Here is a 24,253-nt window from a genome sequence, read left to right on the forward strand (position 1 = left end):
TGATTTTATTGATTTGGACCCTCTCTCTTTTCTTCTTGATTAGTCTAAATAAAAGTTTATCAATTTTGCTTATCTTTTCAAAGAACAATCTCTTAGTTTCATTGATCTTTTCTATTGTTTTATTTTTAAATGTCTATTTCATTTATTTCTCCTCTGGTCCTTATTATTTTTTTCCTCTTACTTTGTTTTGTTTGTTCTTATTTTTCTAGTTCCTTTAGATGTAAGGTTAGGTTGTTTGTTTGAGATCTTCCTTCTTTCTGAAGTAGGCCTGTATCACTATAAACTTCCCTCTTAGAACTGTTTTTGCTGTGTCCCATATATTTTGAATCATTGTGTTTCCATTTTCATTTGTCTCCAGGTATTTTTAAATTTCCTCTCTGATTTCTTCAGTGACCCATTGGTTGTTTAGTAGCATATTGTTTAGCTTCCATGTGTTTGTGTTTTTTGCAGGGTTTTGTTTTGGTTTGGTTTTGGTAGTTGATTTCTAGTCTTATACACTGTGGTCAGAAAAGATGCTTGATATGATTTCAATTTCTTAAACTTGTAGACTCTTGTTTGTGTCCTAGCATATGATCTACCTTAGAGAATGTTCCATGTGCACTTGAAAATAATGTGTATTCTGCTGCTTTTGGAAGGAATGCTCTCTCTATATATATCTGTTGATTCCATTGGTCTAATGTGTCACTTAAAGCCATTGTTTCCTTATTGATAGTCTGTCTGGATGATCTGTCCATTGATGTAAGTGAGGTGTTAAAATCCCCTACTATTATTATGTTACCGTCAATTTCACCCTTTATATTTGTTAATATTTGCTTTATGTATTTAGGTGCTTCTATGTTGGGTGCATATATGTTTACAATTGTTATTTCTTGTTGGATTGATCCATTTCTCAGTCTATAATATCCTTCTTTGTCTCTCGTTACAGTCTTTGCTCTAAAGTCTATTTGTCTGACATAAGCATTGCTATCCCCACTTTCTTTTTGTTTCCATTTGCACTGAACACCTGTTTCATGCCCTTTCAGTCTGTGTGTGTCTTAGATCTGAAGCTAGTCCCTTATAGACAGCAAATATAGAGAGTTTTTCTTTTTTAAATCTGTCAGCCACTCTATGTCTTTTGATTGGAGTATTTAGTCCATTTACATTTAAAGCAATTATTAATAGATATGTACTTATTAACATTTTGTTGGCTGTTTTCCGGTTGTTTTGGTAGTTCTTTTTTGTTCATTTCTTCTTCTTTTGTTCTCTTCCTTTGTGATTTGATTACTATCTTTACTGTTATGTTTGGATTCATTTCTCTCTTATTTGTGTGCATCTATTATAAATTTTTGGTCTGGAGTTACCATGAAGTATATATATAACAACTTTTATATATATGTGATTAAGTTGATGATCTTAAGTTTGAACACATTCTAACAACCCTGCATTTTTATGCGCCCCCACCACATTTAATGTTTTTGATATCACATTGTCCATCTTTTTGTTTTTTGTATCCCTTAACTACTTATTGTGGATATAGATGATTTTACTACTTTTGTCTTTTGACATTCCCACTAGCTTTTATAAGTGGTTGACCTTTACTCTATGTTTGCCTTTACCAATGAGATTTTTCCTTTCATAATTTTCATATTTCTAGTTGTGGTCTTTTCTTTTCCATTTAGAGAAGTCCCTTTTATGTTTCTTGTAAAGTAGGTTTAGTACTACTGAACTCTTTTAGCTTTTGCTTGTCTGTAAAACTCTTTATCTCTCATTGAAATCTGAATGATAGCCTTGCCAGGTAGAGTATTAGTTGTAGGTTTTTTTCTTTTCATCACTTTAAATATATCATGCCACTTTTTTCTGACCTAAGAAGTTTCTGCTAAAAAGTCGGCTGATAATTTTATTGGAGTTCCCTTGTACACAGCCAGTCACCTTTCCTTTGCTGCTTTTAAGATTCTTTACCTTTAATTTTTTCCATTTTAATTACAATGTGTCTTGGTGTGGTCCTCTTTGGGTTCATCTTGTTTGGGAATCTCTATGCTTCTTGGACTTAGATATCTGTTTTCTTTCTCAGGTTAGGGAAGTTTTCAGCTACTATTTCTTCAATTATGTTCTCTGCCCCTTTCTCTCTCTCTTCTTTCTGGGACCCCTATAATGTGAATATTAATACACTGATGTTGTCCCAGAGGTCTCTTAAACTATCCTCATTTTTTAAAAATTCTTTTTTCTGCTCAGGTTAGGTGATTTTCACTATCCTCTTCCAGTTTTCTGATCAAATCTTTAAATCAATTACTGTGAATGATAATGATTATTATTAGTTAATGAAAATGCTACTTTTGGAAAATTTCACATTTTTCACATATACTTAAAATGTTAACTAAAAATTAATTATAATCTTAAAGCCATCATTTCTGTCTTCCTACCTGTTTTATCTTCAGCAATAATTCATTTTTTTCAAAATTAGATGCATCATCCAGTTTTTCCTTGTTATTCCTAAAGAAAAGCCTATGAGCAAAGGAAGCCAAATAAATTCCTATTAGGACATGTTTTCCAGCAAAGCCACATTTACTTATGACATCAGAAACTTCCAGTCTCCATCTCCCTATACAATATATTTATTTACAATTCATTAAAATAAACAAAATTTTTACTCTTTTGGATTGATGGATTAATATTTCAGTTATTTATATATTAATGTAAGAAGCAATTTTTGAACACCTACACTCTGGGAGATACAGCACAAAGTCTCTACCCTCATGGAAATTACACTCTAGTGGAGTAGACAGAATATAAGAAAGTTATCAAAAAATATACATATATTTCAGATAGTGTTAAATGCTCCAAAGATCACAAAGTAGGGTAAAGGATAGAGAAATCCTGAGAGTGAGGATGGTACTGTAGACAGGTGATTAGGGAACACCTCTTGGGATAACTTGTGAAAGACCTGAAGGATGAGAAGGAGCCAGATATTTGAAAATCTTAAGGAACAGCTTTTCATATAGAAGGAACAGCAGGTGATAATATCCTGAGATAGGAACAAGCTTGGTGTATTGAATATTTGATGAAGACAGGAGTGTGAGAAGGCTGGAGAGTTAGACACAGCCCAGATCATATAGGGTCTTGAGGACAAGGTAGAAGTTCAGATTTTATTTTGAAGGGAACCAGGGGAGGATTTTTTTTTTTTTTTTTTTTTTCTTTTTTTTTTTTTGCGGTACGCAGGCCTCTCACTGTTGTGGCCTCTCCCGTTGTGGAGCACAGGCTCCGGACGCGCAGGCTCAGCGGCCATGGCTCACGGGCCCAGCTGCTCCACGGCATGTGGGATCTTCCCATACCGGGGCACGAACCCGTGTCCCCTGCATCGGCAGGCGGACTCACAACCACTGCGCCACCAGGGAAGCCCCAGGGGAGGATTTTTTAAGGAAAGGAGTGACATGAACTGATTCACATCTTGTAAAAATGACTCTGGCTACTTAGTAGAGAAAGACAATAGTATAGGAAGATAGACTATGTAGAAGTCTATGGCAGTGGTCCAGAAGAGATAATGGTGGCTCAGATTAAGGTTGTAGTGGTGAAGCTGGTGAGAAACAGCTGGACTCAGGATATATTTTAAAGATGAAGGCAACAGGACATGCTTTGGATTTGGCTGGAGTTAGAGTTGGGTTAGGGTTAGGTTAGTTGGTTAGCTGGGTTAGGGTTAGGTAGTAAGGAAAACAGGAATGGTGGATGACTCCTAGTTTTTTGGCTGGAGTAACTAGGTAAATAGTGATATGGAAGACTAAAGAAAGAGCTATTTCAAGGAGATGGGAAATTAAGAATTCTGTTTAGGACATGTATATTTGAGATATCCTCCAAGTGGAAAGGTCAAATAAGCTGTAGACTATATGCAGTTAGAGGTCAGGGCTGGATATATAGATATGGAAGTCACTGGGGTACAGAAAGTATGAGACTGAATGAAACCACATATGGAGAGTACAAGTAGAGAACAGAGAAGAGTGAAGGGCTGAGAACTCCAAAATTTAGAGACAAAAAGAAGAACTGGAACAAGTAAAGGGTCCTGAGAAGAAGCAGTGTAGTAAATGAAATAAGAGAATGTGATGTTTGGGAAGCCAAGTGAAGAAAGTATATCAAGAAGATGGAAGTGAACATCTGTGTCAAATTCTATAAAGAATTTAAAAACTTTGAGGAATAGATCAGATTACTAAAATTTGGCAGGATGAAAATCTTTGGTAACCTTGACAATTTTGAAACCATGTCAGTCCTTTTAAAAAAGCATCTATAATTTTTATAGCCTCTTGCACTATAATGGCAAGTATGTACTTTGGGTCACAAATTGGATGTCATTTATATACAATATTTAGCTTCCAATTCCCCACTTCCCACGTGTTGATAACCAGCTGAATGACGAAAAAAGTCATAGCAATTTAGAAAGATAGGCACTGATTTGCCTTTATTATGCAAATACATCATGCTGGATATCAATAATAGCAAAGAAGAAGGATTAAACTAGCAATGCCTCCTGTGGATCTGTGAAGAATTTGAGGTACCCTTAACTGTCCACATATAGAATTTAAACTTGGAGTTGAGTAATTTTTGCTTTCCCTCAATATTTTGACCTCAAAATAGATAATGAGCTTGCAAGTTAACGATTTCATAGTGGGTGGGATGGGGGAAATTAAGACTAATAGATTAATAGGAAGATGAGTTATATAAATTATTTTAGTTTCTTGTATAATATATTCTGAAAGAATCTTATAGAATATTATAAAACAACACTGTTTGATTCTTCAAATCCACCAAACAAGAACTGAGCTGCCTCTCCCTACCTCCAAAGATAGAGAAAAGGAACTAAGTGAGAAAATAAAAATACAGAGAATTTTCTTTTAATTTGCCAAGTTATAAAGAAGAAAAAGTAAAGTTTTATTAATAAAAGGGGGGGGGAACTTATATCCTCAATCACCAAATTAATCAAAAGAACTTTTCCTCAGTGAGATTCCACATGAAAACCCTTGAAAGGCTGGGACTGAAAAAAAAAAAAGATGAGCCATTCAAAATGAAAGATCAATGAATCCCCATTTTTATCTTGAACATACATTTAAAACCAGTTAGCTAACATGAAGTCTGCTTATAAATAAAACTTTATCAGTGTTTCAAGGCTTTTAATCATAATTCCTAGAAATAAGAGCTAATCTATATTTTCCACTATGATTCTTTGCCTAGTTTTTAAGAAATAGATATCAACTAAAATTATCGAATCACTTTCAAAGAAAAAGATTTTTTATTCTAATTTTTAATTGTTGTATTACTTGAGCTTTCCAATTTTAAATCTGGTACTGAGTATAAGGATTATTGCATATTTTATGGACTGTTGATGATAGAGTAGAATTGTGCTGTGCAGTTGTTATTTTAGAAGACATAATTTTAATCCCAATACATTCAAATCTATGTAGAAATGAGCCATATTGTAACAGGATCCCACATGTGGAATTACTTGTCTTTTGCAGAATCTGCTCAGACCATAATTTGTCTTTTAAACTGTCAGTAAACCCTGGGGGTAAGCCCAGAAGCCATGTTTATATTAAAAGACCCCACCTTCCTATCCAGAGCTGAGCCAAACAGCTTTTGATTGGAAATCTGGGAATTCTCCTGGGAGAGAATCTGTTGGTCAATCTCTAAAGATAGATGGATCTGTGACAGGTAAACTCAGAGGGTTTGGAATGGCCATGCTTAGCCACGGACTCACCAGGAAGAGAACACAGCATGTAGATAAAGAGAGAATCGCAGAAGGAAGCAAACACTAGGCCTTGAGACAGATGGAATATTTCCTTATGTTTCTGGTTTCAGTTCCATGGTAAAAGTTTTTGCCTTGAGGCTTCCCTGTATTTTCTCAATAAGTGCTGCAAGTCCCCCTTGACTAAGAACAACAACTGTAGCAGCATGGTTAGGTGAGTTGTAGCCCTATGGCAGTGCCTTCCTCCAGGCGCGTATTTGTAGGGAGTAAGGAACTGAAATAAGGATAGTACACACCCCAAATTCCCTCCCTTTTCCTAAACTAACCACATCATCCTCAATTTTTTTCTCTTGATCATCTGAAAGACTGTTTAATTTCAAAATGAAGAGGTGATTCTATAAAGCTGACAATCACACAACTTTTAGTAAAATAAGAGAATAATTTTCATCTACTATTAAATAAATTTTTTTTTAATGAAAGGAACATAACATCTAGAAGTGCTTCTGTAAAGATGAAGTATTATACTTACATTTTATCCTCCAGGATCTTACAGGATTTCTTCACGTCTTCAACCTGTTGTTCCCAATGTCTTATTGATTCTTGTAGTTGTGATATCTCTAAATTGTGATCACTAAGAACCTGTTGAAAATTCAGTAAAATTGGGGCATTCAATCATTATCAAATGGTTCATGACAGAAGTCCAATTCACTAAATATTCATGTATCATCCATTCAACTTCTACACTGGGGGTGTCCTTTAGTTAAAATAAAAAGCAATCAGGGGCTTCACTGGTGGTGCAGTGGTTGAGAATCTGCCTGCCGATGCAAGGGACACGGGTTCGAGCCCTGGTCTGGGAAGATCCCACGTGCCACGGAGCGGCTGGGCCCGTGAGCCACAACTACTGAGCCTGCGCGTCTGGAGCCTGTGTTCCGCAACAAGAGGCCGCGATAGTCAGAGGCCCGCACACCACGATGAAGAGTGGCCCCCGCTCACCGCAACTGGAGAAAGCCCTCGCACAGAAACGAGGACCCAACGCAGCCAAAAGTAAATAAATAAATTAATTAATTAAAAAAATATATATATAAAGCAATCATTATACTGCTTGTTTCTTTATAAAACAAACTGAGACAGAAATAATCCTGAATTCATCAGAAAAGAAAACAAAATTTGGGAGGGAGAGAAACCAATTATAGCAATGTGAAAACTATAAAAACAGTTTTCAAGACATGAATTCATCTTGACTACCATTTTAAAAAATTAAATATACATTTTCATAATTATTTTCAAAATGTTATTCCAGGATACTAGAATGAGTATTATAAAAAGAAAAGTCAAAACAAATTGGGTCTTTCGCCTTAGTTGATAGCTATGTCCATGTTGCAAAGATTTTTTTCTTAATATTTAATCAGTAATTTGGAAATGCAAAAATTGGGTACTATGAAAAAATGTTAGCATGATTAAAAAGGAAATACGGATGGAGAAAATTCATAGTGAACATATTTTTACAACACAGTTTTGGAATAAAGAAAAGGGAAAGCAAACTTATCAGAGCTTGGGTCTGCATTTCAGCTTGTGAGGGAAAGTGGAGCTGAGAGAAAAGCTGATCAAACAAATTCCTTTGCTCTCTGGCATAGAGCTACCATGGACAGATTATTTAGAGCCACCTAACCCTGCACATCAGTGTGGGGTCAGAAAAACACCTGTTGGGGGTATAGAGGTGCTTTCAGTCATGCCAGGTGAGACAGGTGGGTGAAAGCTCCCCAAACTATTTTTTTTTCCTCTAAAGCACTCATATGACTGAACTTGTGGGCTATAAGTAGTTCCAGAGTTAACAGGAGTCTGAAATCCTAGATATGCCATCAAAAATTAGCAGAATGTCCAAAGAACTCTGACCAATAATCAGGATTAGTGACTATACACTGAAGGCCCATCCTGCCTGACATCCATAACCTCTAGCCCTTGATCCTCCCCGCCCTGGACATGTAGGGCACCTTGAGAATCACACATCATTATTCTTTTCTGCCAGCATCACACCAGTTTGACCTGACTGCAGAGTTTTCTAAACTAAAAGCACCACATGAAGATGAACCTGAAATTCCCTGTAGTCTCAAGTCCATAGCCAAAATGTTGTTTTCTAATCTCAGGCAATAACAACAACAAACTTTACCAAATACAAAACACTCAGCTAAAAGCCTTATAGGCATGACCTCATTCTATCTCCACAAAAGCCCTTTGAAATAGGCAATATTATTACCACCATATTATAGGTGAGGAAACTTCGGGTTGGTAAAGCCAAGACTTGAACCCAGGTCTCTGTGATACTGAAGTTTGTGCTTTAAACACAATTCTCCACTGGTAAGGTGGGGTGGGGCGCTGGATTGGGGGGAGGTAGAGAATGTCACTGGAGCTGAGTTTACCCCTGCCACCTCAAGCCTTGACTTATTTGTCTTTAGAGATCTTTGAAGAACAGGTTAAGGAACATATACTTCATTTTTCCAAACCAGGTGGTGTGCTTGGCATAATTTATGAGGCCCCAACTGGGGATATGAGCTTAGGCGTGCCGATAAGATCTGTTTTATACAATCCCTATGTTCTCCTTTGAGCCTAGCCTGACTCATGCTTCCTTACTATGTTGATATATGAAGAAAGAGATAATCACCTTTTTAAACGCACATATCTGGGGGAAGTTTTTGATTTTACTAATGTTTTGTAATTGGATGTCATAATAGATATATTGTAACTATAATGGTCAAAATCACACTATAAATAGTATTGATATAATGGAATTAACTGAAGACTGATAAGCAATGCGATGTTTTAGTATTACTGTTGCCCCATATAGTTTTACATGTAATTCTCAACACAAATAGAAGAAATACGCTAGACTCATTAATTCAACTGTGATAGATTAACAGGTGTTTCTGTTTTAATTAACATAGAAGTAGTATTAACATTAACCTCTTCAATTATAGTCACTGCATAAGCTTCAGTTTTCTTATCTTTAAAATGAGGGTAATCCTCACAAAATATTTATCACAATACTGGCTTTCAATCGATGTTGTTAATTTTTAAAAATAGAAGTACACACATCTACACGTGGAACAACTCCTACAGCACACCTACTGAACGCTGGCAGAAGACCTCAGACCTCCCCAAAGGCAAGAAACCCCCCACGTACCTGGGTAGGGCAAAAGAAAAAAATAAACAGAGACAAAAGGATAGGGACGGGTCCTGCACCAGTGGGAGGGAGCTGTGAAGGAGGAAAAGTGTCCACACACTAGGAAGCCCCTTCGCGGGCGGAGACTGCGGGTGGCAGAAGGGGGGAGCTTCGGGGCCGCGGAGGAGTGCACAGCGACAGGGGTGCGGAGGGCAAAGCGGTGAGATTCCAGCACAGAGGATCGGTGCCGACCACCACTCACCAGCCGAGAGGCTTGTCTGCTCACCCGCCGGGGCGGGCGGGGCTGGGAGCTGAGGCTCGGGCTTCATTCGGAACGCAGGGAGAGGACTGGGGTAGGCGGCGTGAACACAGCCTGCAGGGTGTTAGTGCACCGCGGCTAGCCGGGAGGGAGTCCGGGGAAAAGTCTGGACCTGCCGAAGAGGCAAGAGACTTTTTCTTCCCTCTTTATTTCCTGGTGCGCGAGGAGAGGGGATTTAAGAGCACTGCTTAAAGGAGCTCCAGAGACGGGCGGGAGCCGCGGCTAAAAGTGTGAACCCCAGAGACAGACATGAGACGCTAAGGCCGCTGCTGCCGCCACCAAGAAGCCTGTGTGCGAACACAGGTCACTATCCACACCCCCCTTCCGCGGAGCCTGTGCAGCCCGCCACTGCCAGGGTCCCGGGATCCCGGGACAACTCCCCCGGAAGAATGCACGGCGCGCCTCAGGCTGGTGCAACGTCACTCTGGCCTCTGCCACCGCAGGCTCGCCCTGCAATCCGTGACCCTCCCTACCCCCCCTCCTCCCGGCCTGAGTGAGCCAGAGCCTCCGAATCAGCGGCTCCTTTAATCCCGTCCTGTCTGAGCAAAGAACAGACGCCCTCCGGCGACCTACATGCACAGGTGGGGCCAAATCCAAAGCTGAGCCCCTGGGAGCTGTGAGAACAAAGAAGAGAAAGGGAAATCTCCCCCAGCAGCCTCAGAAGCAGCGGATTAAAGCTCCACAATCAACTTGATGTACCCTGCATCTGTGGAATACATGAATAGACAATGAATCATCCCAAATTAAGGAGCCGTGTGGATGAAAGGCTCTTGGTGCTGCAGCCAGGAGTTAGTGCTGTGCCTCTGAGGTGGGAGAGCCAACTTCAGGACACTGGTCCACAAGAGGCCTCCCAGCTGCACATAATAGCAAATGGCGAAAATCTCCCAGAGATCTCCATCTCAATGCCAGCACCCAGCTTCACTCAACGACCAGCAAGCTACAGTGCTGGACATCCTATGCCAAACAACTAGCAAGACAGGAACACAACCCCACCCATTAGCAGGGAGGCTGCCCAAAATCATAATAAGTCTACAGACACCCCAAAACACACCACGAGACGTGGACCTGCCCACCAGAAAGACAAGATCCAGCCTCATCCACCAGAACACAGGCACTAGTACCCTCCACCAGGAAGCCTACACAACCCACTGAACCAACCTTAGCCACTGTGGACAGACACTAAAAACAACAGGAACTACAAACCTTCAGCCTGCAAAAAGGAGACCCCAAGCACAGTAAGATAAGCAAAATGAAAAGACAGAAAAACACACAGCAGATGAAGGAGCAAGACAAAAACCCACCAGACCTAACAAATGAAGAGGAAACAGGCAGTCTACCTGAAAAAGAATTCAGAATAATGATAGGAAAGATGATCCAAAATCTTGGAAATAGAATAGACAAAATGCAAGAAACATTTAACAAGGACCTAGAAGAACTAAAGATGAAACAAACAATGATGAACACAATAAATGAAATGAAAAATACTCTCGATGGGATCAATAGCAGAATAACTGAGGCAGAAGAACGGATAAGTGACCTGGAAGATAAAATAGGGGAAATAACTACTGCAGAGCAGAATAAAGAAAAAAGAATGAAAAGAACTGAGGACAGTCTCAGAGACCTCTGGGACAACATTAAACGCACCAACATGCGAATTATAGGGGTTCCAGAAGAAGAAGAGAAAAAGAAAGGGACTGAGAAAATATTTGAAGAGATTATAGTTGAAAACTTCCCTAATATGGGAAAGGAAATAGTTAATCAAGTCCAGGAAGCACAGAGAGTCCCATACAGGATAAATCCAAGGAGAAATACGCCAAGACACATATTAATCAAACTGTCAAAAATTAAATACAAAGAAAGCATATTAAAAGCAGCAAGGGAAGAACAACAAATAACACACAAGGGAATCCCCATAAGGTTAACAGCTGATCTTTCAGCAGAAACTCTGCAAGCCAGAAGGGAGTGGCAGGACATATTGAAAGTGATGAAGGAGAAAAACCTGCAACCAAGATTACTCTACCCAGCAAGGATCTCATTCAGATTTGATGGAGAAATTAAAACCTTTACAGAAAAACAAAAGCTGAGAGAGTTCAGCACCACCAAACCAGCTCTACAACAACTGCTAAAGGAACTTCTGTAGGCAAGAAACACAAGAGAAGGAAAAGACCTACAATAATAAATCCAAAACAATTAAGAAAATGGGAATGGGAACATATATATCAATAATTACCTTAAATGTAAATGGACTAAATTCTCCCACCAAAAGACTGAATTGGCTGAATGGATACAAAAACAAGACACATATATTTGCTGTCTACAAGAGACCAACTTCAGACCTAGAGACACATGCAGACTGAAAGTAAGGGGATGGAAAAAGGTATTTCATGCAAATGGAAATCAAAAGAAAGTTGGAGTAGCAATTCTCATATCAGACAAAATAGACTTTAAAATAAAGACTATTAGAAGAAACAAAGAAGGACACTACATAATGATCAAGGGATCGATCCAAGAAGAAGATATAACAATTGTAAATATTTATGCACCCAACATAGGAGCACCTGAATACATAAGGCAATTACTAACAGCCATAAAAGGGGAAATCGACAGTAACACATTCATAGTAGGGGACTTTAACACCCCACTTTCACCAATGGACAGATCATCCAAGATGAAAGTAAATAAGGAAACACAAGCTTTAAATGATACATTAAACAAGATGGACTTAATTGATATTTATAAGACATTCCATCCAAAAACAACAGAATACACATTTTTCTCAAGTGCTCATGGAACATTCTCCAGGATAGATCATATCTTGGGTCACAAATCAAGCCTTGGTAAACTTAAGAAAATTGAAATTGTATCAAGTATCTTTTCCGACCACAATGCTATGAAACTAGATGTCAATTACAGGAAAATATCTGTAAAACATACAAACACATGGAGGCTAAACAATACACTACTTAATAATGAAGTGATCACTGAAGAAATCAAAGAGGAAATCAAAAAATACCTAGAGACAAACGACAATGGAGACACGCCAACTCAAAATCTATAGGATGCAGCAAAAGCAGTTCTAAGAGGGAAGTTTATAGCAATACAATCCTACCTTAAGAAACAGGAAACATCTCGAATAAACAACCTAACCTTGCACCTAAAGCAATTAGAGAAAGAAGAACAAAAAAACCCCAAAGTTAGCAGAAGGAAAGAAATCATAAAAATCAGATCAGAAATAAATGAAAGAGAAATGAAGAAAACGATAGCAAAGATCAATAAAACTAAAAGCTGGTTCTTTGAAAGGATAAACAAAATTGATAAACGATTAGCCAGACTCAACAAGAAAAAAAGGGAGAAGACTGAAATCAATAGAATTAGAAATGAAAAAGGAGAAGTAACAACTGACACTGCAGAAATACAAAAGATCATGAGAGATTACTACAAGCAACTCTATGCCAATAAAATGGACAACCTGGAAGAAATGGACAAATTCTTAGAAAGACACAACCTGCCAAGACTGAATCAGGAAGAAATAGAAAATATGAACAGACCAATCACAAGCACTGAAATTGAAACTGTGATTAAAAATCTTCCAACAAGCAAAAGCCCAGGACCAGATGGCTTCACAGGTGAATTCTATCAAACATTTAGAGAAGAGCTATCACCTATCCTTCTCAAACTCTTCCAAAATATAGCAGAGGGAGGAACACTCCCCAACTCATTCTGCGAGGCCACCATCACCCTGATACCAAAACCAGACAAGGATGTCACAAAGAAAGAAAACTACAGGCCAATATCACTGATGAACATAGATGCAAAAATCCTCAACAAAATACTAGCAAACAGAATCCAACAGCACATTAAAAGGATCATACACCATGATCAAGTGGGGTTTACTCCAGGAATGGAAGGATTCTTCAATATACGTAAATCAATCAACGTGATACACCATATTAACAAACTGAAGGAGAAAAACCATATGATCATCTCAATAGATGCAGAGAAAGCTTCTGACAAAATTCAACACCCATTTATGATAAAAACCCTGCAGAAAGTAGGCATAGAGGGAACTTTCCTCAACATAATAAAGGCCATATATGACAAACCCACAGCAAACATCATCCTCAATGGTGAAAAACTGAAACCATTTCCACTAAGATCAGGAACAAGACAAGGTTGCCCACTCTCACCACTATTATTCAACATAGTTTTGGAAGTTTTAGCCACAGCAATCAGAGAAGAAAAGGAAATAAAAGGAATCCAAATCGGAAAAGAAGAAGTAAAGATGGCACTCTTTGCGGATGACATGATACTATACATAGAGAATCCTAAAGATGCTACCAGAAAACTACTAGAGCTAATCAATGAATTTGGTAAAGTAGCAGGATACAAAATTAATGCACCGAAATCTCTGGCATTCCTATATACTAATGATGAAAACTCTGAAAGTGAAATCAAGAAAACACTCCCATTTACCATTGCAACAAAAAGAATAAAATATCTAGGAATAAACCTACCTAAGGAGACAAAAGACCTGTATGCAGAAAATTATAAGACACTGATGAAAGAAATTAAAGATGATACAAATAGATGGAGAAATATACCATGTTCTTGGATTGGGAGAATCAACACTGTGAAAATGACTCTACTATCTAAAGCAATCTACAGATTCAATGCAATCCCTATCAAACTACCACTGGCATTTTTCACAGAACTAGAACAAAAAATTTCACAATTTGTATGGAAACACAAAAGACCTGAATAGCCAAAGCAGTCTTGAGAACGAAAAAAGGAGCTGGAGGAATCAGGCTTCCTAACTTCAGACTATACTACAAAGCTACAGTAATGAAGACAGTATGGTACTGTCACAAAAACAGAAAGATAGATCAATGGAACAGGATAGAAAGCCCAGAGATAAACCCACGCACATATGGTCACCTTATCTTTGATAAAGGAGGCAGGAATGTACAGTGGAGAAAGGACAGCCTCTTCAATAAGTGGTGCTGGGAAAACTGGACAGGTACATGTAAAAGTATGAGATTAGATCACTCCCTAACACCATACACAAAAATAAGCTCAAAATGGATTAAAGACCTAAATGTAAGGCCAGAAACTATCAAACTCTTAGAGGAAATCATAGGCAGGACACTCTATGACATAAATCACAGCAAGGTCCTTTTTGACCCACCTCCTCAAGAAATGGAAATAAAAACAAACATAAACAAATGGGACCTAATGAAACTTAAAAGCTTTTGTGCAGCAAAGGAAACCATAAACAAGACCAAAAGACAACCCTCAGAATGGGAGAAAATATTTGCAAATGAAGCAACTGACAAAGGATTAATCTCCAAAATTTATAAGCAGCTCATGCAGCTTAATAACAAAAAAACAACCCAATCCAAAAATGGGCAGAAGACCTAAATAGACATTTCTCCAAAGAAGATATACAGACTGCCAACAAACACATGAAAGGATGCTCAACTTCATTAATCATTAGAGAAATGCAAATCAAAACTACATTATGATATCATCTCACACCAGTCAGAATGGCCATCATCAAAAAATCTAGAAACAATAAATACTGGAGAGGATGTGGAGAAAAGGGAATCCTCTTACACTGTTGGTGGGAATGTAAATTGATACAGCCACTGTGGAGAACAGTATGGAGGTTCCTTAAAAAACTACAAATAGAACTACCATGTGTCCCAGCAATCCCACTACTGGGCATATACCCTGAGAAAACCATAATTCAAAAAGAGTCATGTACCAAAATGTTCATTGCAGCTCTATTTACAATAGCCCGGAGATGGAAACAACCTAAGTGTCCATCATCGGAGGAATGGATAAAGAAGATGTGGCACATATATACAATGGAATATTACTCAGCCATAAAAAGAAACGAAATTGAGCTATTTGTAATGAGGTGGATAGACCTAGAGTCTGTCATACAGAGTGAAGTAAGTCAGAAAGAGAGAGACAAATACCGTATGCTAACGCATATATATATGGAATTTAAGAAAAAAAAATGTCATGAAAAACCTAGGGGTGAAACAGGAATAAAGACACAGACTTACTAGAGAATGGACTTGAGGATAGGGGGAGGGGGAAGGGTAAACTGTGACAAAGCGAGAGAGAGGCATGGACATATATACACTACCAAACGTAAGGTAGATAGCTAGTGGGAAGCAGCCGCATAGCACAGGGAGATCAGCTCGGTGCTTTGTGACCGCCTGGAGGGGTGCGATAGGGAGGGTGGGAGGGAGGGAGAAAAAGAAAAAAATAAAATTAAAAAAAAACTAGCAACAACAACAACAAAAGAAAAATAGAAGTACAGAGCTCTGAAGTATTTTCTAACTCAAAGAGACAAATAGTCTCCTTTCCATATTAATGTACTCAATATAAATGGAGAGCCTAAATTCTGTTTTATTATCACACATTCAGAATTAAGGAATCTGCCCATGTTTATTCACTTTGTTATGTAAAATAAAGCAATCTCACACAACCATTACATATGATTCTATATCCATTTGGTCGGTTCTGTATGTATTTTTTAAAAAACATTTTTACAGTATTTTGGCCCATCAAATGCAATGTGTACCTAAGCATTCCAAACTTCCTTCATTCCATCATATCCTAAAGAAGAAAACACAATTGCCCTATGACACTTTAAATGTCAGAAAAGATTAACATGCCAAAAACATTCTTCCCCGAATGGCATGAAGATTAATTAATATCAGCTCCTTTTTTAAACCACCTGCTATTAGTTGTATTCAAGGCAGTGTATATTGAGGTGCTTGGGGTCAGGCTTGAAGAAACATAGTTTATTCTTTCTTACCACTGTGCTGGTAGCAAGGGTTTCTCTCATTTTTGTCATTTTAAGCCTTAATCTATCCAATTCTTTCTTCTTTTTGTAAGTCTCCTTTCTCTTTAGTTCACAGAGTTTTTTATATTCATCAATCTGTAGTGACAAACATAATAAACAAATCAAAAAGCTTAAGAGGACAACACAGTTTAGGAAATTTTTTTTTTAAATTTTGTCAACCTAATTCATATTTAAGTATACCATATTCAATCTAAGTATATTATCAAATTAAAAAAAACAGGTTTGCTTAGTTTGAAGCATCAGAGGAAAAATAATAAATCACAAGGATCAAACTGTAATTATAAAATGTTGAACTAGTAAATTTAGAGGAACAATGAAACAATGATCATTAACAGCAAATTATAAAAGCAACTGCCATTGGGGGGACCTTGAAGATGGCGGAAGAGTAAGACGCGGAGATCGCCTTCCTCCCCACGGATACACCAGAAATACATCTACACGTGGAACAACTCCTACAGAACACCTACTGAAGGCTGGCAGAAGACCTCAGGCCTCCCAAAAGGCAAGAAACTCCCCACGTACCTGGGTAAGGCAAAAGAAAAAAAAAAAAAAACAGAGACAAAAGAATAAGGACGGCACCTGCACCAGTGGGAGGGAGCTGTGAAGGAGGAAAAGTTTCCACACACTAGGAAGCCCCCTCCGCGGGCGGAGACTGCAGGAGGCGGAGGGGGGAGCTTCGGGGCCGCGGAGTAGTGCACAGCGACGGGTGCAGAGGGCAAAGCAGGGAGATTCCCGCACAGAGGATCGGTGCCGACCGGCACTCACCAGCCCGAGAGGCTTGTCTGCTCACCCGCCGGGGCAGGCGGGGCTGCGAGCTGAGGCTCGGGTTTCGGTTTTGGACGGAGCGCAGGGAGAGGACTGGGGTTGGCGGCGTGAACACAGCCTGAAGGGGTTAGTGCACCACGACTTGCCGGGAGGGAGTTCGGGGAAAAGCCTGCACCTGCCGAAGAGGCAAGAGACTTTTTCTTCCCTCTTTGTTTCCTGGTGCTCGAGGAGAGGGGTTTAAGAGCGCTGCTTAAAGGAACTCCAGAGACGGGTGCGAGCCGCGGCTAAAAGCGCGAACCCCAGAGACGGGCACGAGCCGCGGCTAAAAGCGCGAACCCCAGAGACGGGCGCGAGCCGCGGCTAAAAGCGCGGACCCCAAAGACGGGCGGGAGACGCTAAGGCTGCTGCTGCCCCCACCAAGGGGCCTGTGTGCGAGCACAGGTCACTCTCCACACCCCTCTTCTGCGGAGCCTGTGCAGCCCGCCACTGCCAGGTTCCCAGGATCCAGGGACAACTTCCCCGGGAGAACGCACGGCGGGCCTCAGGCTGGTGCAACGTCACGCCGGCCTCTGCCACAACGTCACGCCGCCTCTGACGCCGCAGGCCCGCCCCGCACGCAGTACCCCTCCTTCCCCCCACCCCCGGCCTGAGTGAGCCGGGGCCCCCGAATCAGCGGCTCCTTTAACCCCGTCCTGTCTGAGCAAAAAACAGACGCCCTCCAGCGACCTACACGCAGAGGCAGAGCCAAATCCAAAGCTGAGCTCCTGTGAGCTGTGAGAACAAAGAAGAGAAAGGGAAATCTCTCCCAGCAGCCTCAGAAGCAGCGGATTAAAGCTCCACAATCAACTTGATATACCCTGCATCTGTGGAATACCTGAATAGACAAGGAATGATCCCAAATTGAAGAGGTGGAATTTAGGAGCGAGATCTATGATTTTTTTCCCTTTTCCTCTTTTTGTGAATGTGTACATGTATGCTTCTGTGTGAGATCTTGTCCGTATACTCTTGCTTCCACCATTTGTCCTAGGGCTCTATCCGTCCACGGTTCTTTTAAAAAATTTTTTTTCTTAATAATTAATTTTAATTGTAATAACTTTATTATACTTTACCTTCGTTCTTTCTTTCTTTCTTTCCTTCCTTCCTTCCCTCCTTTAGACAACGAATCACCCCAAATTGAGGCGGTGGTCTCTGAGAGCAAGATTTATGATTTTTCCCCCTTTACCTCTTTTTGTGAAGGTGTATGTGTATGCTTCTGTGTAAGATTTTCTCTGTATAGCTTTGCTTCCAACATTTGTCCTAAGGTTCTATCCGTCCCTTTTTTTTTCTAAATATTTTTTAATTCAATAACTATATTATACTTTATTTTATTTTTACTGTATCTTCTTTCTTTCTGTCTTTTTTCCTTCTTTAACTCCTTCCTTCCTTCCTCTCTCCCTCCCTCCTTTCTTTCCTCCTTTCCTTCTTTCTTTCCTCATACTTCTACTAATTCTCTCTACTTTTTCTCCCTTTTATTCTGAGCCGTGTGGATGAAAGGCTCTTGGTGCTCCAGCCAGGAGTCAGGGCTCTGCCTCTGAGGTAGGAGAGCCAACTTCAGGACACTGGTCAACAAGAGACCTCCCAGCTCCACATAATATTAAACGGCGGAAATCTCCCAGAGACCTCCATCTTAACACCAGCACCCAGCTTCACTCAACGACCAGCAAGCCACAGTGCTGGACAACCTATGCAAAGAACTAGCAAAACAGGAACACAGCCCCACCCATTAGCAGAGAGGCTGCCTAAAATCATAATAAGGCCACAGACACCCCAAAACACACCACCAGACGTGAACCTGCCCACTAGAGAGACAAGATCCAGCCTCATGCACCACAACACAGGCACTAGTCCCCTCTACCAGGAAGCCTACACAAACCACTGAAACAACCTTAACCACTGGAGACAGACATCAAAAACAACAGGAACTACGAACCTGCAGCCTGCAAAAAGGAGACCCCAAACACAGTAAGATAAGCAAAATGAGAAGACAGAAAAACACACAGCAGATGAAGGAGCAAGATAAAAATGCACCAGACCTAACAAATGAAGAGGAAATAGGCAGTCTACCTGAAAAAGAATTCAGAATAATGATAGTAAGGATGATCCGAAATCTTGGAAGTAGAATGGACAAAATGCAAGAAACAGTTAACAAGGACCTAGAAGAAATAAAGATGAAACAAGCAACGATGAACAACGCAATAAATGAAATTAAAAGTATTCTAGATGGGATCAATATCAGAATAACTGAGGCAGAAGAACGGATAAGTGACCTGGAAGATAAAATAGTGGAAATAACTACTGCAGAGCAGAATAAAGAAAAAAGAATGAAAAGAACTGAGGACAGTCTCAGAGACCTCTGGGACAACATTAAACGCACCAACATTCGAATTATAGGGGTTCCAGAAGAAGAAGAGAAAAAGAAAGGGACTGAGAAAATATTTGAAGAGATTATAGTTGAAAACTTCCCTAATATGGGAAAGGAAATAGTTAATCAAGTCCAGGAAGCACAGAGAGTCCCATACAGGATAAATCCAAGGAGAAATATGCCAAGACACATATTAATCAAACTGTCAAAAATTAAATACAAAGAAAGCATATTAAAAGCAGCAAGGGAAAAACAACAAATAACACACAAGGGAATCCCCATAAGGTTAACAGCTGATCTCTCAGCAGAAACCCTACAAGCCAGAAGGGAGTGGCAGGACATACTGAAAGTGATGAAGGAGAAAAACCTGCAACCAAGACTACTCTACCCAGCAAGGATCCCATTCAGATTTGATGGAGAAATTAAAACCTTTACAGACAAGCAAAAGCTGAGAGAGTTCAGCACCACCAAACCAGCTTTACAACAAATGCTAAAGGAACTTCTCTAGACAAGAAACACAAGAGAAGGTAAAAGACCTATAATAACGAACCCAAAACAATATAGAAAATGGGAATAGGAACATACATATCGATAATTACCTTAAATGTAAATGGACTAAATGCTCCCACCAAAAGACACAGATTGGCTGAATGGATACAAAAACAAGACCCTTATATATGCTGTCTACAAGAGACCCACTTCAGACCTAGAGACACATGCAGACTGAAAGTAAGGGGATGGAAAAAGATATTCCATGCAAATGGAAACCAAAAGAAAGCTGGAGTAGCAATTCTCATATCAGACAAAATAGACTTTAAAATAAGGACTATTAAAAGAGACAAAGAAGGACACTACATAATGATCAAGGGATCGATCCAAGAAGAAGATATAACAATTGTAAATATTTATGCACCCAACATAGGAGCACCTCAATACATAAGGCAAATACTAACAGCCATAAAAGGGGAGATCGACAGTAACACATTCATAGTAGGGGACTTTAACACCCCACTTTCACCCATGGACAGATCATCCAAAATGAAAATAAATAAGGAAACACAAGCTTTAAATGATACATTAAACAAGAGGGACTTAATTGATATTTATAGGACACTCCATCCAAAAACAACAGAATACACATTTTTCTCAAGTGCTCATGGAACATTCTCCAGGATAGGTCATATCTTGGGCCACAAATCAAGCCTTGGTAAATTTAAGAAAATTGAAATTGTATCAAGTATCTTTTCTGACCACAACGCCATGAGACTAGATATCAATTACAGGAAAAGATCTGTAAAAAATACAAACACATGGAGGCTAAACAATACACTACTTAGTAATGAAGTGATCACTGAAGAAATCAAAGAGGAAATAAAAAAATACCTAGAAACAAATGACAATGGAGACACAACGACCCAAAACCTATTGGATGCAGCAAAAGCAGTTCTAAGGGGGAAGTTTATAGCAATACAAGCCCACCTTAAGAAGCAGGAAACATCTCGAATAAACAACCTAACCTTGCACCTCAAGCAATTAGAGAAAGAAGAACAAAAAAACCCCAAAGCTAGCAGAAGGAAAGAAATCATAAAAATCATATCAGAAATAAATGAAAAAGAAATGAAGGAAACAATAGCAAAGATCAATAAAACTAAAAGCTGGTTCTTTGAGAAGATAAACAAAATAGATAAACCACTAGCCAGACTCATAAAGAAAAAAAGGGAGAAGACTCAAATCAATAGAATTAGAAATGAAAAAGGAGAAGTAACAACTGACACTGCAGAAATAAAAAAAATCATGAGAGATTACTACAAGCAACTCTATGCCAATAAAATGGACAATCTGGAAGAAATGGACAAATTCTTAGAAATGCACAACCTGCCAAGACTGAATCAGGAAGAAATAGAAAATATGAACAGACCAATCACAAGCACTGAAATTGAAACTGTGATTAAAAATCTTCCAACAAACAAAAGCCCAGGACCAGATGGCTTCACAGGTGAATTCTATCAAACGTTTAGAGAAGAGCTAACACCTATCCTTCTCGAACTCTTCCAAAATATAGCAGAGAGAGGAACACTCCCAAATTCCTTCTACGAGGCCACCATCACCTTGATACCAAAACCAGACAAGGATGTCACAAAGAAAGAAAGCTACAGGCCAATATCACTGATGAACATAGATGCAAAAATCCTCAACAAAATACTAGCAAACAGAATCCAACAGCACATTAAAAGGATCATACACCATGATCAAGTGGGGTTTATTCCAGGAATGCAAGGATTCTTCAATATACGCAAATCTATCAATGTGATAAACCATATTAACAAATTGAAGGAGAAAAACCATATGATCATCTCAATAGATGCAGAGAAAGCTTTCGACAAAATTCAACACCCATGTATGATAAAAACCCTGCAGAAAGTAGGCATAGAGGGAACTTTCCTCAACATAATAAAGGCCATATATGACAAGCCCACAGCAAACATCATCCTCAATGGTGAAAAACTGAAAGCATTTCCACTAAGATCAGGAACAAGACAAGGTTGCCCACTCTCACCACTATTATTCAACATAGTTTTGGAAGTTTTAGCCACAGCAATCAGAGAAGAAAAGGAAATAAAAGGAATCCAAATCGGAAAAGAAGAAGTAAAGATGGCACTGTTTGCAGATGACATGATACTATACATAGAGAATCCTAAAGATGCTACCAGAAAACTACTAGAGCTAATCAATGAATTTGGTAAAGTAGCAGGATACAAAATTAATGCACCGAAATCTCTGGCATTCCTATATACTAATGATGAAAAATCTGAAAGTGAAATCAAGAAAACACTCCCATTTACCATTGCAACAAAAAGAATAAAATATCTAGGAATAAACCTACCTAAGGAGACGAAAGATCTGTATGCAGAAAATTATAAGACACTGATGAAAGAAATTAAAGATGATACAAATAGATGCAGAGATATACCATGTTCTTGGATTGGAAGAATCAACATTGTGAAAATGACTCTACTACCCAAAGCAATCTACAGATTCAATGCAATCCCTATCAAACTACCACTGGCATTTTTCACAGAACTAGAACAAAAAATTTCACAATTTGTATGGAAACACAAAAGACCCCGAATAGCCAAAGCAGTCTTGAGAACGAAAAAAGGAGCTGGAGGAATCAGGCTCCCTGACTTCAGACTATACTACAAAGCTACAGTAATGAAGACAGTATGGTACTGTCACAAAAACAGAAAGATAGATCAATGGAACAGGATAGAAAGCCCAGAGATAAACCCACGCACATATGGACACCTTATCTTTGATAAAGGTGGCAGGAATGTACAGTGGAGAAAGGACAGCCTCTTCAATAAATGGTGCTGGGAAAATTGGACAGGTACATGTAAAAGTATGAGATTAGATCACTCCCTAACACCATACACAAAAACAAGCTCAAAATGGATTAAAGACCTAAATGTAAGGCCAGAAACTATCAAACTCTTAGAGGAAAACATAGGCAGAACACTCTATGACATAAATCACAGGAAGATCTTTTTTGATCCATCTCCTAGAGTAATGGAAATAAAAACAAAAATAAACAAATGGGACCTAATGAAACTTCAAAGCTTTTGCACAGCAAAGGAAACCATAATCAAGACCAAAAGACAACCCTCAGAATGGGAGAAAATATTTGCAAATGAAGCAACTGACAAAGGATTAATCTCCAAAATTTACAAGCAGCTCATGCAGCTCAATAACAAAAAAACAAACAACCCAATCCAAAAATGGGCAGAAGCCCTAAATAGACATTTCTCCAAAGAAGATATACAGAATGCCAACAAACACATGAAAGAATGCTCAACATCATTAATCATTAGAGAAATGCAAATCAAAACTACAATGAGATATCATCTCACACCAGTCAGAATGGCCATCATCAAAAAATCTAGAAACAATAAATGCTGGAGAGGGTGTGGAGAAAAGGGAACACTCTTGCACTGCTGGTGGGAATGTGAATTGGTTCAGCCACTATGGAGAACAGTATGGAGGTTCCTTAAAAAACTACAAATAGAATTACCATATGACCCAGCAATCCCACTACTGGGCATATACCCTGAGAAAACCAAAATTCAAAAAGAGTCATGTACCAAAATGTTCATTGCAGCTCTATTTACAATAGCCCAGAGATGGAAACAACCTAAGCGCCCATCATCGGATGAATGGATAAAGAAGATGTGGCACATATATACAATGGAATATTACTCAGCCATAAAAAGAAATGAAATTGAGCTATTTGTAATGAGGTGGATAGACCTAGAGTCTGTCATACAGAGTGAAGTAAGTCAGAAAGAAAAAGACAAATACCGTATGCTAACACATATATATGGAATTTAAGGGAAAAAATGACATGAAGAACCTAGGGGTAAGACAGGAATAAAGACGCAGACCTACTGGAGAACGGACTTGAGGATATGGGGAGGGGGAAGGGTGAGCTTTGACAGGGCGAGAGAGAGTCATGGACATATACACACTAACAAACGTAGTAAGGTAGATAGCTAGGGGGAAGCAGCCGCAAGGCACAGGGATATTAGCTGGGTGCTTTGTGACAGCCTGGAGGGGTGGGATAGGGAGAGTGGGAGGGAGGGAGACGCAAGAGGGAAGACATATGGGAACATATGTATATGTATAACTGATTCACTTTGTTATAAAGCAGAAACTAACACACCATTGTAAAGCAATTATATCCCAATAAAGATGTTTAAAAAAAAAAAAGAAAAAAAAAAGCAACTGCCATTGTAAAATTTACTAGTAAAACATCATAGCAATTGTTACCAGATTTACTGTGCGCTAAGCACATCAGAAGAGTCAAAGGAAGGAATTAACAATTGTTTGGAAATCTAAATTCACGTTATTTCATGAGAAGTAAAACAGACCAAAAACAAAATCACTGAAGATAGGGCAGCTCACAATCCTAAACAACTTACCATTTTGTCACCCATACCAGCCCCTGAGAGCTAAAGGATCCTTATCTCCAT

At 39.1% G+C, this 24,253-nt stretch overlaps 1 protein-coding gene across 1 annotated transcript in view; it reads right to left on the reverse strand.

Annotated features, from left to right (window-relative positions):
• CCDC175 (coiled-coil domain containing 175) overlaps positions 1-24,253 on the reverse strand; it is an 82,507-nt gene that overhangs the window by 41,831 nt on the left and 16,423 nt on the right. Inside the window, exons 6-8 of the mRNA XM_089907775.1 lie at positions 16,013-16,135; positions 6,234-6,343; positions 2,400-2,481 (exon numbers count right to left, since the gene is read on the reverse strand). Of these exons, the coding sequence (XP_089763901.1) occupies positions 2,400-2,481; positions 6,234-6,343; positions 16,013-16,135 (315 nt within the window). The remainder of the gene's footprint in view (positions 1-2,399; positions 2,482-6,233; positions 6,344-16,012; positions 16,136-24,253) is intronic.

This window comes from Delphinapterus leucas, chromosome 2, assembly GCF_059928025.1.
Source record: "Delphinapterus leucas isolate spDelLeu-1000000601 "Yukka" chromosome 2, BTC_Dleu_Yukka2, whole genome shotgun sequence".
Lineage (NCBI taxonomy): Eukaryota > Metazoa > Chordata > Mammalia > Artiodactyla > Monodontidae > Delphinapterus > Delphinapterus leucas.